The sequence below is a fragment of the Aspergillus nomiae genome, assembly GCF_001204775.2.
Source record: "Aspergillus nomiae NRRL 13137 chromosome Unknown contig00363, whole genome shotgun sequence".
Lineage (NCBI taxonomy): Eukaryota > Fungi > Ascomycota > Eurotiomycetes > Eurotiales > Aspergillaceae > Aspergillus > Aspergillus nomiae.
This window is the reverse complement of record NW_015378418.1, coordinates 20,372-34,048: the sequence shown is the minus strand read 5'-3', so window position 1 is coordinate 34,048 and position 13,677 is coordinate 20,372. Positions and strand designations below refer to the sequence as shown.

Below are 13,677 nucleotides of genomic sequence, written 5' to 3'. Positions count from 1 at the left end.
AACCCCATTAACAAACCCAACCCAGGTATCAGACGCGCTACTCAAACTACAAAAACCACCCGAGGGAACCACAGCTCGTGCTGGCCATATAGCTGATTTCGGTGAGCCGATACTTAGTTACTCCCACCGAAACGCCCTGATTAACAGCAGCATCGCGAAGTGCCCTTCTCGCCAACCATCGGGCGAAATGAAAACGCCCCCAAAGTCATCGCCCCCGCTTCAACATTCAAGTTCATCCCCAAATCAGACCCCGTGCCGGCGACCGAGTCGGTAGAGTCCATGGCTTCCCCGCCGGGACGCACTGGGTCGACTTTGCCGAGCCGGGAACCGTAGCTGTGATCGAGCAGCCCGAGGGACAGCACTGCGCCGTCCTGGGTGGGATCATGGCGGTCCGGATGAAGTATCTCGGGGTCAAGGGGGCCTTGGTGAACGGGCGCGTGCGTGACCTCAGTGAGATCAGGGAGTGTCGGCTCCCGGTAAGTTTCATCATCCTCTTGTTGCTTTTTGTGCCCTGGGGCTCTGACTGGGGTCGGTTAGGTCTGGGCTCGTGCTACTTCGACGGTTGGAACCGCTGCGGAGGCCAAACCGGGCGCTCGGAATGTGCCTGTTTCTCTTGGTGGGGTGACGGTGTCTCCGGTATGTCTTTCTTCTTGCTGTTGTTGAACCATGGCTGAGCGTCTCTTTGCGCTTAGGGCGATATCATCTTCTGTGATCCGTTGGAAGGCGTGGTTGCTATTCCACGCGAGCTTCTTGATCAAGTGCTCGATCTGATGCCTAAATTGGTTGCAATGGATGATAAAGTCAAGGAGGCTGTGAGCCAGGGGTCGAACGTTTTTGATGCCTTCAAGAAATTTAGAACGAAGATATAGTAGATCACCCTGTCCTGGTAGGGGGTTGCCCGGTAATGTCTGCGTCTACACGAGATTATGGAGAGCAATGGTACTTGTTTTCATAGTTGAACCACGATCTATTAACCAACCCGAAACTCAATCCTCATGCTTGGTATTCTGGGAAATATGTGTACAAATCAAAATCGTCATGCGTATATAAAATCGCTGTACAGGAAGAGAATCGAAGAAAAGTGAAACACAAAGACAATTTTAGAGCCAGCTCATTTATTCGCGAACCCAAACGGCAGCCATGCCCATACCAGTACCAACACACATGCTAGTGACACCAATCTTCTTGTCAGTGCGCTTCAGCTCGGTCAGCAGGGTGCTGATCTGGCGAGAACCGGTGCAGCCAAGAGGGTGTCCGAATGCAATGGCACCTCCCTTAGGGTTGATCTTCTCTTGAGGCAGTCCAAGCTCATTGACACACCACACGCACTGAGAGGCAAAAGCCTCGTTGATCTCGTAGATGTCAACGTCATCCTTGGTGATGCCAGCCTTCTCAAGGGCCACGGGGATGGCCTTCCAGGGGCCGATACCCATGAGCAGGGGCTTAACACCCACAACGCTAGCGGAGACGTACTTGCCGATGATCTTCTGGCCGAGACGCTCAGCAGTGGAACGCTTCATCAGCAAAACGGCAGCGGCACCGTCAGAGATCTGGGAGGCATTGCCGGCATGAATGGAGCCATCCTTAGCGAAAGCTGGGCGAATCTTGCCCAGGGATTCAGCGGTGATGCCGTCACGGATGCCATCATCGGCCTTGACGGTAATGGTCTTCTCCTCACCAGACTTGGGGTCGGTCCACTTGACCTGAAGAGGATAGATCTCCTCGTCGAAAAGACCAGCCTTCTGAGCCTTAACAGCCTTCTGGTAGGACGAGGCGGCGAAAGCATCTTGGGCAGCACGAGTGACGCCACGATCCTTGGCCATGTTCTCCGACAGAACACCCATGGGGACCTTGCAGTTGGCAGACTCTTGGTGGTTTTCAAGGAGGTCGGAGAATTCGGTGACAGCACCAGGACTAACATTGTCAATATATTGAAGGACTGGACCAATGGACATATCATCCACTTACCCATACTGAGAGGACATGCTCTCCACACCAGCACCAATACCAACTTCAATCATGCCGGACTTGATAGCATTGGCAATGTCAACAATGGCCTGAAGACCACTGGAGCACTGGCGGTTCAAGCTCTTGACAGCAGTAGTCTCGGGGAAACCAGCAACCAGGGCAGCAGCACGGAACTCGGTGGCACCGCCACCAGGGGCAAGGACGGAGCCGACAGCAACATCCTCCACGACGTTGGGGTCGATGCCGCTCTTCTCAATAACACCCTTGAAAACGCCAGCCAGGATATCAGCGGCCGCAGTATCCTTGAAGCCACCCTTTCCACCCTTAGTGAGGGCAGAACGAAGGGCACATGTCACGACAATGTCATCGGGGTGCTTCTCGGTGATGGCGGCGACGCCCTTCTTGCCACCAGGGGCGAAGTGGGAAGTCACCTGGGTAAGACGTTGCTGAGCTGGAACAAAAAAGAGGACATACGTTAGGCCATATTATCATATTGATTTAGTGAGTAACAAGAGGTTATTCAATCCCAACTTACCAGAGGACATTATGACGTCAGTGTAGTTTGAGAAGATACAAAGGAAGGATGAAAGGGGTATCGACAATCAAATAAACAGTAGGGGATAAAGAGAATGGAAGTGACAAGATCCCTTTTTATATCGTGTACCTGGGGAGACAACGTGGAGTAGAATCCACTTGGTCGGTCGGTCCTGTTGCCTTTTTGTATGCTCTTCCCCGGTCCTGTGAAAGTACCGAGGCTCACCCGCGTCATCGTTGTTCCGGGGGAATGCCAGTCACGGGATTTCCAGGCCACGGGAGGTTTTCATGTGAAGAAGAAAGTCCGAATGATCGTCCTGTTCCTATGCATTTGATCTTGTGACAATGATGCCGTATATGGGTAAAGCCGAGCTTCAATGGATCTTCTCTCCACACCTTCGCCAACTGTGAAGACAATGCTTGCATTTGGGGTTAGTCAAGCTCTATCCTTTTACATAATATGTGAGTATCCCATCAGCAGTGTGGACTTGCTACTTGAAATGTATATATCTCCTTCAAGAAAGACATAACTAAGATATTGACCGTATCGCAATACAAATAATTTTGCTCTCTCTGAGCATTTCTCCACAAAAACCTCATCGTATAGTAATTCGAGCGTACTAGTTAATAATAGCCAGTGGATATCTTTAACCAGACACACAGGGCCTTTTTTTCAGGTCATAGTTGCTACTTAAAAAACATTACTAGTCGAGATCCATGGAGGTTCCAAACCTACAAGCAGTTCCTGAGGCCAGCCCGGACTTTAGGTTGCGCTCCACCATTAAGCCCGAGAGCGGAAGAGTCTGGGCGGCGGAATTGCACCCCCAGACAACAACCTTTTTTTCTCCGCCTTAACAATCAGTCAGTACCTTGTTCCTGGCCGCATATATCACTGTATACGGCCACCGCGATCATCGACATGTCCTCGACATTTCTCCTACGCCGACTCCCGGCATCTATACCATCCGTATCGTCCACTCGAATTGTCGCATCATGCAACACCAGTCTCCTCAACCGTCTCCAGCCCTCACCTCATGTATATAACCCATTCTAGCCAGAGAACACCAACCCCGCGCGCAAAGCTAACGAAAATGTCTAATCATCAGAATGCCTCTGCACTGACACATACCCGACCATTCTCGCAAACAACTCCCACCTATTCCTCTCCTTTCCGCCTATCCTCGAACAACAATACCACCGCCCAAAATGACCACCCTCCATCTCCCGAAGAGTACCCCAACGGCGAACCCATGCCCTACTACAGCCCTTACAAGCCCAAGCGCCAATGGCCCCCAGACATGTCCAAGTTGTCGCCGAAACACCAGTTCCGACTCGAGCGCAAATATCGTCGGCGTGCCGCACTTAAGTTTGCGCGACCGAAGTGGGTGAAGGCGACGAAGTTGGTTCAGTGGGGTGTAATCGGATGTAAGTGTTCTACAGTGCTGACTTGAATATTATCATTATCGAAGTTTGTGGGCTGACAGATGCTGCCAGTCGTTATTGTGTATGCCGCGCTGTTTATGGAGTGGGATGAGAGGGGGAGCCCGTTTGATGAGGTAGGTGCCCTGTCTGATGATGCTGTCGGGCTCTCGATTATGGGATATTTTCTAACCCGGGGATCTCTTTTAGTTTCGAAGGGTTTTCTTTGCCGGTGTCAAGGGGGCATTTTCTACCCCTCCACCTCCAGGACCGGTCAAGAGGTCGGATGATAGCTGATATACACCAGGAATGGCTTGGGTATCTCCGTGGACTTGCCTTCTTTCTATTGTGACATACTGTATATTACTCCACCATTCTTAGAAACTGCCAGATAGACCAATTCAGGGCAAGTAATCGGATACTGTGGAAGATCTACAAAACGATAGCAATTCATCTTAACTGTCGTACCAAAGTGTTCTGGACTATAACATGTCTGTGCAAAGGAATGAAAAAACGAATCTCGTCTTACAAGCACTTGCGCAGGAATGTCAAATCTCGTCAATGTTATCGCTCCGTTCCTTCATTAAATCGTTTCGCCGTGGCCGTTAACGGGAAATGCACCCAAAACTCCAAAAGCAAAAAATAGTAAAAAACCAACGCCGTCCTGCCCAAGACTCCATCATAATGAGAGGGAAGTGAACCAAGAATAGAAATGCAGAAAAAGAGTAAAAAGCCAAAAAGGTAGCAAATAAGAAAAGGAAGTACTAGCCGCATCACTGGGTCAGGCGCACACGTCCATGAGGATGGATGGAACACTTGGCCAAGACACAGCAGTGAAGGCGAAGAACACGGGCCAAATAGCAATATATACAACCCGCCATTGAAGGATTTTTTTTGATAAGCCTTCACAGCCAATTTCCTAGGCCTTCGTTCTTCGGAGTTACCCGGTTATTAGCAGGACCATCCAATGCCAACTCCAGTCGAGGAGGCCTCTCATCCAGCAGACCCTTCTTCGGGCTCCCACCAGCCGCTTTAATCGGGGATTTGGTAGGTGATCCGGGCTCAGGCCGAGGTGGACCTTCGCGGACAGCTGTATAAGGCCAGCCATCTTCCACAGCAGCAGTAACCCATGTCCGCAAACAATCGTGGACTGAGGCATAAAACTTCTCTTTGCATGTTCTCAAGTTGCCACCCATAACCTTCTCGAATCCAGAAGCTCTGAGTTCGGCACGCAGTTTGTTACGCTCCTCCGCTGACGGCAAGGATGCCACAAGTCCATTCAAAAGATCTAGATGCGCAGCTAGATAATTGGTTGCATCCCATTCAACGCCACCCACATAGGGCGCAGCAGGTACCGGAGGTCTGGGAGCTGGGAAATGCCTTTCTCGATAAGTTTCCAAACCTGGTTGCTCACTTTTCACAATCGGTATCACGTTCAAGTGATGCAGGAATATCCAGAAGACTTCTTTGGTTACGTTGGTAACCTCTTTACACCATACACGGTACGGACGTGATTGGTATATGTTTGCTATAAACGCAAGGGGTTGGTTTTCTTCAGGCGGTGAAGGGTCTCGCAAGTACGACAAGATTCGGGTGGCACGAGATCCGGCATCCTCAGTTGACGATGCTGTGGAAAGTTGCGTGAAGAGAAGATTGATAATGATACTCCGCGTTGTGTATTCGCTCGGTCCTTTCTTTTCCTCGTCAAACAACATCTTCAGAAGCGCTGGGAAGATTTCTCCTTCAATAGCTGTAAGACGCTGTAATGCAATGGAGGTCGTGCAGAGCGCCTTCAAGCACAACAATGTTTCGTGGAGCAAATTGTCCTCATGTTCTTCCCTGTAGATGTGTTAGCGGGCACATTCTTTTTCAGGTAAAGGTAGACCAGGGGCCTACATACCTCCACTCAACCTTCATGATCCTGTAAAGCAATTGTATAATTTCGTCCATACCGCCATCTGCAATAAATGTATGAACCCAGCTGATTGTTTCATTCCGCAAGAGAAGTCGAAGTTTATGGATTTTTCCCACTTCCATCATCTCCGGCTTCTGGATCTCCCTCAGATAATGAACAAAGTCTGAGGGATCAGCTGCAGTATCCTGGCAGGCTGTCGCAGAGAGAGAGGTCGTAGAAGTTGACGGTGTCAATAACTTTGAGAGCCCTGGCTGTGAAAAATCAGCAGATTTTGGACGCCGATGGGAACTTCCGCTCTCCGGCCGTTTCTTCGTGGGAGATGAGCCCTTGGAAAAGCTGAACCCGCGACTTCTGGATCGCGACCGTGACCCTTTACTGTCGTTATTGTGTTGGTCTTCTTTCTGCTCCTTTTTGCGACCTCGGCGACCTGTACTGTCGTTGGTGTGCACGCTTATACTGGCACTATGAGCGCTTTCTGCTTTGTCCTTTTGAATAAAGTCCGCTTTGATATTAGTGTCCAAGGACCTCATCTTGTCCCTCATATTATGAGGAATGTTTCTTGCATCCTGGAATCACGTTAGCTGTATCCTTTTATTCTATTCTTCCGTTTACCCCCTCCTTCGTAAGGGACAGGAGTCTTGTGGATGTACTGACCAGAAGCTTCTCGAACTCACTCTCGAGGTCCTTCGAGTTCAAGCGTCTCTGCAGTTCCGCTTCTCGCTCTTTCGCATTGAAGGCGGATATGGCTGCCTGAACACGCGATGATTTCTTTGGGCTTTGTTCTGTTTGCTGCTCAGCAGTGTGGCGCGATTCAGGCTTGGATAGTGCCCGAGGCCGTCCCCTTCGTTTAGAGGGAGAGGAGGGTTCTGATGGATCAGAGGGCGAAAGCTTCTCTGAGGACATGTTCTGCAGTGATCCAAACAGCTCTCGCACCTTGCGATTGCCAGAAAGGAACTCTGATTTCGGACGAGGCTTAGGGTTGGCGCGGTTTGTGAGAGAGGGCTGATGATAGTCCCAAAAGTTACGCTGTTGGGCCGGTCCATACCCCTTGGGGGTGTAAAGTGAGACCTCTTCTTGGAAGGTTCTACGGTTGGAGGGGGAGGGTGGTACTGGAATCTGGTCATAGTATGACCCTGTCGTGTATTGGTTCCATATAGGTGATGGCATATTGTCGACTAAGTCCGTCGGGCTCCGATTTTCTTTATCCCGGCCACTCTTCGAGTTCTCAGTCTTTCTTCCGCGCTGAGACCGCTTCAAGATTGCTGAGAGACTGTTGGCTGATTTAGCCTTCTTCGGTTTCAAATCTTGGGTCTCGTTCTCGGGAGACTCTGATCGGTTGTCTTTGCGCTCCATGTAGCTCCTTAGAGACTTCAGGGACACAGCACTTTTCGTCTTCTTGTGTAACGTGTTCTTTTCCTGCTTACCAGGAGAGCTCTGTCGAGGTAAGCCATACTCTGCGGCGTCTCGATTCGGAGCAATTTCGGTCAATGGCTGCTGGCCCTGGGTGGCATAGGTCTGATCCACTGGAGACCAGAATGTACTGCGAGGAGGCTGGCTCTGGTAGGGATATTTGTAAGAGGTGGCGGCGTCGTCTGCGGAGGGGTTTCTCTTGTGACCTTTGGAAGACAAGATTCCTCGGAAGACGGATGGTTTGGTCGGGACACGGCTAGCATCGTCGAAAATATTGGGACCTTGCATGTTGGGAGCCATGTCTAATCGCCTTTAACCCGAATCTGTAAGAATGACAGACGAGAAGTTAGCATGTTGATCGAAGACAACATTCTGGTGGTATCGACATAGTGAAGGGTAGGTATAGAGGACTTACGGGGACAGCGCTCCAACGCAACCACCAATATACAAGGTATTTATAGACGGAAGAAGAAGAAGCGGATACAAAAGTATTAAGTGGAGCAGGAAAGACAACAATATGTATTCAGACAAAAAGTAAAGGCATTGGAGAATAGTAATCATCAAAAGCAAGAAGGCAACCAAGAAGAAAAAAAACGCCCGCGAGAATCAGACAACGGTCACAACGATCACTGCAGTAGTGGACAACAGGTGGGCAGACCGGGAATTTGAAGTCTTCCGTAGCGACGGAGGAAAGTAAAGGGCATGATCATCCTTCCCCCCAGCCTAAATTAATTCGTCAATGGTGTTCGTGGCAAACGGCTGGAGCTGCAGTGCAGAGAAAGCGGAGGATGTAAACACATTCCCGTCAATGGGGTTGCCAGGCAACCAGGTGGCTGGTTGTTGCTGGTGGCGGGTGCTTATCGATTATCAATCAGTTCTGATCAGCTGATTGATCGCTCTGATTTTGTGATGTATGCAGAATGAGTTCCCATCAATTCAATGTAAAAGTGGATATCTTTGCTCTCCTTCTTGTCATCATTGGGGAATCGTCATACAATGTAGTATCGATGATAGATACCAAATGTGATGCAGCAGTTTTTCTTTGCTTTTTCCTTTTCTCAGATCTTGAATGATCGAACCTAGCAATGCAAGATGAATACATCGGGTGTTGGTGTCTCCACATGGAAAAAAAATGAGACGGTTGGAAGCCAGCTGGGAATAGCAAATAACGAAATAGGAGTCACTCCTCTATGCTGGGCAAGAAATCAATTATTGTATCCAGGTTCCAATAATTGAAGAGAGCATACATGAACACTGTGCAAGGGGAAAGCGAACAATGAGATTAGATAAGCCGCCAGGTCACGGGGTCTTTCACAGTGAGCATAAATTCCTGCCAAGGCAGATCCGCTTTCTTGGAAAGGCTTGGGCCCGTGGGGGTTACACATATTAAAGGTGTCTCTAGATCTACTCCGGAGTATATATAAAAATCGTTTCTCAGTTGATCTGGATCTCTTACTCCTCTTGCGTAGTCAGGTAAATTTTAACGGAGAATGATCTTTCGTATTCCTCAGTCTTCCCACATGTACATGGTGGATAAGATCGACCCGTGTCTCACTCCAGTGCTAGTCAAGATGCCGTCATGGCTACAGATTGATCTTGTTATCCTCCCTCTTTCACACACTTCCCAATCCGGTTGAAGAACTCACCAATTGTGGTTCTATTTGATCATTGAGGAACCAACTGGCCTGGCCCGTCTTCTCACTGCATGTGCCCACTTTGGATGTGTTGCACTGGCACTACCGTAGCCGGGGAATTTCGGGTTTTCGTTCCCGCACATTTCTCTTGACTTGGTTTTCGACGTGCTACTTACGACTTAGAATACATCACAAGTACTTCACGGAGATTTCTCTGCAGCTGACCACGTTGTTCCCTTCTTTATAGCTTTACGCAAACACCCGGTTCACAACCACGATGAACTGCCCCTCGCGAACCGATGACACTCTGGATCATCCAGGTTGGAATCAAAATCCGTCCGACTTGAATGCAGATGTAACCACTCGCAACGACTTCAACGGTATTGCCAATTCCAAAGTGCATAGGGAGCATGCATCAGGTGCGGGAGCAACAATGGGGGAAAGCATCGCGACTGTAGAGCCTCAACTACATGGTCGGGATCGAAACGATACCGAGTCCGAGAAGAAGATGCCTGGCGAAGTGGTCTCTGCAGCCTCTGGGTATCAATCACCCGAGAGGAACAGTAGATCACTTCGCCACTCCTTTAAAACTCCTATCAAATCATCTTTGCTTCGTATGGCGCAGAGTATCGTGAAATTTGCTCGCTTTGTGGGCCCCGGATTTTTGATCGCCGTAGCTTACATTGACCCGGGAAATTATGCGACTGATGTCGCCGCCGGTGCAGAATATCGATATGCTCTGTTGTTCATCGTTCTCGTTTCCAACCTCTTTGCCATATTCCTGCAATCGTTATGCATCAAGCTTGGTACGGTAACTGGTTTAAATCTAGCAGAAAACTGCAGAGAGCACCTTCCTCGATGGCTAGTATATATCCTCTACTTTCTATCGGAGGCAGCCATTGTTGCAACGGATATTGCGGAGGTATGTTCTACTAAAGTTGACATATCTCCCGGAGGAAGTCCGAAGCACTAATACAAGCTCCTATAGGTCGTTGGGTCAGCAATTGCACTCAACCTCCTTTTGAAGATCCCTTTGGTGGCTGGATGTGCGATCACTCTTGCTGATGTGCTTTTCATACTCATCTTCTACAAGCCTGATGGTGGTATGATGGGTTTACGTTTGTTTGAATTCTTCGTCATGGGTTTGGTGTTAGGAGTTGTTATTTGCTTCTGCATACAGCTTTCACTCATCAGAGACCAGTCAGTCGGGGATGTATTCAGGGGTTACCTGCCATCATCTGCTATAGTAGAGTCTACGGGGTAAGTGGAATTGGTCGCTTACCCGGTGGTGTGCTTGACTAAAGGTGGTGGTGTCAAATAGCTTATACCAAAGTTGTGGAATCCTCGGCGCCACAGTTATGCCTCATTCGATGTTTCTCGGCAGTGGTGTTGTCCAGTCGCGCCTGAAAGAATTTGATGTAACTGAAGGCTACGTCGACCCGTCTGTTTGTTTAGGAAGCACCAACGGGGAGGTTGAATACAGGCCTTCTCTTCATGCTATCCGAGGATGCTTGAAGTATTCCATCGTAGAACTTGCGTTATCGCTTTTCACCTTTGCTCTTTTCGTGAACAGCTCTATCTTGATCGTTGCAGGCGCTGCGCTCTACGGAAACCCGGATGTTGGCGAAGCTGATCTCTGGGGTATCCACGACTTGCTTTCTAATTCTATTGCTCCAGCTGCCGGCCTGATTTTTGGATTGGCCCTGCTTCTCTCCGGAATATCCGCCGGGATTGTGTGCACGATGGCAGGACAGATGGTGAGTGAGGGTATGTTGAATTGGAGCATTAGACCCTGGCTCCGCAGATTGATCACTCGATCCGTCAGCATAATTCCCAGTATCGTCGTTGCAGGTGCCGTTGGCAGGAAAGGCCTGGATAAAACCCTTACCGCTAGTCAAGTGGTGTTGAGTGTGATTCTCCCCTTCGTGAGCGCTCCTTTGGTCTACTTTACCTGCCGCAATCGATACATGACCGTTCCATCCGATCGGGTTAGGCACGGCGAAGACCAGACCCAAACCGAAGGGGTGAAGATGAAAAACAATCTCATTACCACTGTGGTTGCAATCATAATATGGTTGATTATTGCTGTCATGAATGTGGCTTTGCTTGTCTTAGTTGGTCTCGGCAAAGCCTAACAACCGATGCAAAAACACACGCTAGGAAATCATATGGCTCAAAGGGAAAAAACAGATAGAGAGAAGGAAAAAGAAGTCATATACATGGCCATTATTGAATTTGAAAAGTGAAGCAACAAATGCCTTGAAATTGACGCCAAAACCCAATCAATCTAACGATGAAGATGTAAAGATCCTGACTCCCATGCTCCCATGACGAAGAACTCCAACGACCTTGTATCTCCATAGTCATCATTATCCTAGACCGCTGGCAGGCTCCTTGACCTTAGTTTGCTCCGGGGGCTCGTCAATAAACTGGGGTGGCGCCACCTCATCCTGGAGGAAACTAGGCACTGCACTTTCGCCCATCGAGCTCTCGAACATCGTCTCTTCCCCCAGCGCCTCCAATTCCGCATCAAGCTCCGCCTCATCCACGTCCTCAGGAACATCATACGCACGCGATATACTTTCCTGGATCTCGTTCCCGATGTCCATCAAGTCGGCCATCTCATCCTGCATCCGCTCAATCTGGTCTATATCGATCTTGCCATATTGCTTCTTAAGGGTCTTGGTAGTCGTCTTCATTGCGTCTACAGTTGTCATAACATTCTTCAGGTTGTCCTGCATCATCCCAGCCTGTTCCATATTCCATGATTGCTGGGACAGCTGATCCCGTTGGGCTTCGTATTGCTTCCGTCGCTGCAGCACCTTAAGCGCTTTTTGCCGGAGGGCATTTTTGCCTGGTCCATCGCGCATCTTGGCGATTTTTGATTGATAGGTAGACAGTTCTGAGTTGAGAGCTGCCAGTTTCACGTCTATGCTCGCAACACGATTGTCAACCTGTTAAAGAGCGGGATGTTAATCAAGCGGGGCAACCAGACCGGGGGAATTGGGTGACAAACAAATCGTGCCGAGTACTTACATTTGCAATGGCGCCGTCAAGGGTGGGTTTGGGAGCATTGCTTTTAGCTCCAAAGAGGCGATTCATTTTGTTGACTATTGCAACGAAAAGGGAGAGACGAGTAGCAAAAGAGGTATCTCGGCGACTCAGCTGCGGAGGTGACTTTATCTCAGAGCAGTAGGAATGAAAGCTAGTAACGGAACTTCCAAGGTGGCGCTCGTTCCGTTGCTGCCTAAGGCTAACAGATCGGCTTTGAAACTGGCAGTCTACAGAATATAGTTAGTACTAGTAGTTTGTTTCATATGATTACTGGTAAGGATTCGCGTCACCTGACAGGTGTCAGGTCTGTTAGGCAGACGAATAGCACGTGTGACCACAAGGGGATTTTGTGCTTATTTTCTACCCAAGGAACATTACAGATGAATGAGGGTGGAGGAACAAGGCAAACTTACAGACACTTGGCAGTGCTTGTGGGTATCTTATCTTGGTATGGTAAGAATGAAAGTACCTGGTACTTACTATACGCACGGGCAGCTATGGCCAATGCGGGTACCCAGTACCCAGTACCTTACTCCATACCGGATACATGATACAAGTTCTTTACTTGGTGCAAGGGTGGTCCCCAGCGACAATCAAAAGAGTCTCGTGCATCTGCAGCTGAACACTACCTACAAGCACAGAAGAACACATGGATTGATCAAATTGTTGAAGAAGCCAGTGACCCGAGAAAGAATTTAAGAATAATATTGATCATTGTAAGATCCTGTGGAGTAAGCTTAATAAGCTCAAATAAGTAAGACCCCCAGATCTGAAGCGCTCGGTTGCCTACTTTCTCTTTCTCTTTTGTTCCCCTCTCCTCGCGTATTAAATGTGAATTTCCCCGCCGCCGCTTGTCGGGCTCGTTGGGTACTTTCGCCCTGCCTTTGATTCAGCGAACTTCCAGGGATCAAAGTTGCCGGCCGATCCAGACGCAGCCGCCAGCGCACCACATCCAACGTGATTCCCCAGCGTCAGCCCGTCATCTTCATCTTGCTGTTTCGACCCTCGGTCTGTCTGTCTACCGGACTGATTGATTGCTTGATTCATTGTTTTGATTGACGGATGGAGTGACCCGAGTCCTCCACTTTTACCCCCTCCGACTGACGGACTGGTTTCGCCTGCGCGCACATCATTCACTGTTTGTGCCTCTGACGAACTTAATTACTCCGACCGTACTCCCCATAACCAGGAGTTTGTCGAGTATTTCCTTTCATTGTCACTCCCTTCGGTTCTGAAGGTATGTTTCTGGATTACTCACGACACCTCGACCTACTTAGCGACTGCTTATCATCGAGTCTGGGTCTCTCCTGATTTGTCATTGTTGCTTCTTTTTGCCTTCCCGGGCGGGCGGCCGTGACGTTGTCAAACCTCATATGGTTTTTGTCGCTGGAAGTCATGATCCTTCGACCTGCTCTTTTATGCTGTTGGCCCATGAGTTACGATTACTAACTTATCTCTTCTGCACGTTTAGCGCTTGGTCGCTCCGACCGTGTCTGTCTTGCCCACTGTTGTCACCCTTTTCTATTCTGAGACGACTTGCATATTACGAACTTAACGTCTTTGGAAGCGATCAAGCTACAGACATATTGCGCCGTGTATTTCCGATCATTGCGCTCCGCACGAGCATACTGAATCGTCCCAGTCGCCCCCGCGGTTCTGTACCATAGAGATCTCTCCATTACGATACCTCGGCGAAGAAAAACCGCCACAAAAGTGCTTGTGATACGTCGTTCCTTTCCATGA

General features: G+C 49.2%; 5 protein-coding genes across 5 annotated transcripts; 2 read left to right on the top strand and 3 right to left on the bottom strand.

The window, feature by feature from the left end:
- Positions 1 to 140: 140 nt before the first annotated feature.
- On the bottom strand, positions 141 to 2,513 carry ANOM_009388 (3-ketoacyl-coA thiolase peroxisomal A precursor; the record flags this gene model as incomplete). Its single annotated transcript, XM_015554644.1, has 5 exons — positions 141 to 523; positions 587 to 774; positions 1,165 to 1,914; positions 1,969 to 2,419; positions 2,504 to 2,513. 5 exons carry the CDS (start codon positions 2,511 to 2,513, stop codon positions 141 to 143), a joined length of 1,782 nt encoding a protein of 593 aa, XP_015403162.1.
- Positions 2,514 to 3,421: 908 nt separating this feature from the next.
- ANOM_009387 (uncharacterized protein) lies at positions 3,422 to 4,218 on the top strand (the record flags this gene model as incomplete). Its single annotated transcript, XM_015554643.1, has 4 exons — positions 3,422 to 3,538; positions 3,609 to 3,927; positions 3,997 to 4,058; positions 4,132 to 4,218. The coding sequence occupies 4 exons, from the start codon at positions 3,422 to 3,424 to the stop codon at positions 4,216 to 4,218; spliced, it is 585 nt and encodes a 194-aa protein (XP_015403167.1).
- A 608-nt stretch (positions 4,219 to 4,826) lies between these two features.
- On the bottom strand, positions 4,827 to 7,546 carry ANOM_009386 (uncharacterized protein; the record flags this gene model as incomplete). The annotated part of the gene is made up of 3 exons (XM_015554642.1): positions 4,827 to 5,760; positions 5,822 to 6,402; positions 6,491 to 7,546. 3 exons carry the CDS (start codon positions 7,544 to 7,546, stop codon positions 4,827 to 4,829), a joined length of 2,571 nt encoding a protein of 856 aa, XP_015403168.1.
- A 1,611-nt stretch (positions 7,547 to 9,157) lies between these two features.
- ANOM_009385 (NRAMP family metal ion transporter) lies at positions 9,158 to 11,015 on the top strand (the record flags this gene model as incomplete). The annotated part of the gene is made up of 3 exons (XM_015554641.1): positions 9,158 to 9,802; positions 9,869 to 10,140; positions 10,202 to 11,015. The coding sequence occupies 3 exons, from the start codon at positions 9,158 to 9,160 to the stop codon at positions 11,013 to 11,015; spliced, it is 1,731 nt and encodes a 576-aa protein (XP_015403169.1).
- Positions 11,016 to 11,249: 234 nt separating this feature from the next.
- On the bottom strand, positions 11,250 to 11,982 carry ANOM_009384 (putative SNF7 family protein (Cta1); the record flags this gene model as incomplete). The annotated part of the gene is made up of 2 exons (XM_015554640.1): positions 11,250 to 11,834; positions 11,917 to 11,982. The coding sequence occupies 2 exons, from the start codon at positions 11,980 to 11,982 to the stop codon at positions 11,250 to 11,252; spliced, it is 651 nt and encodes a 216-aa protein (XP_015403170.1).
- Between the last annotated feature and the right edge of the window lie 1,695 nt (positions 11,983 to 13,677).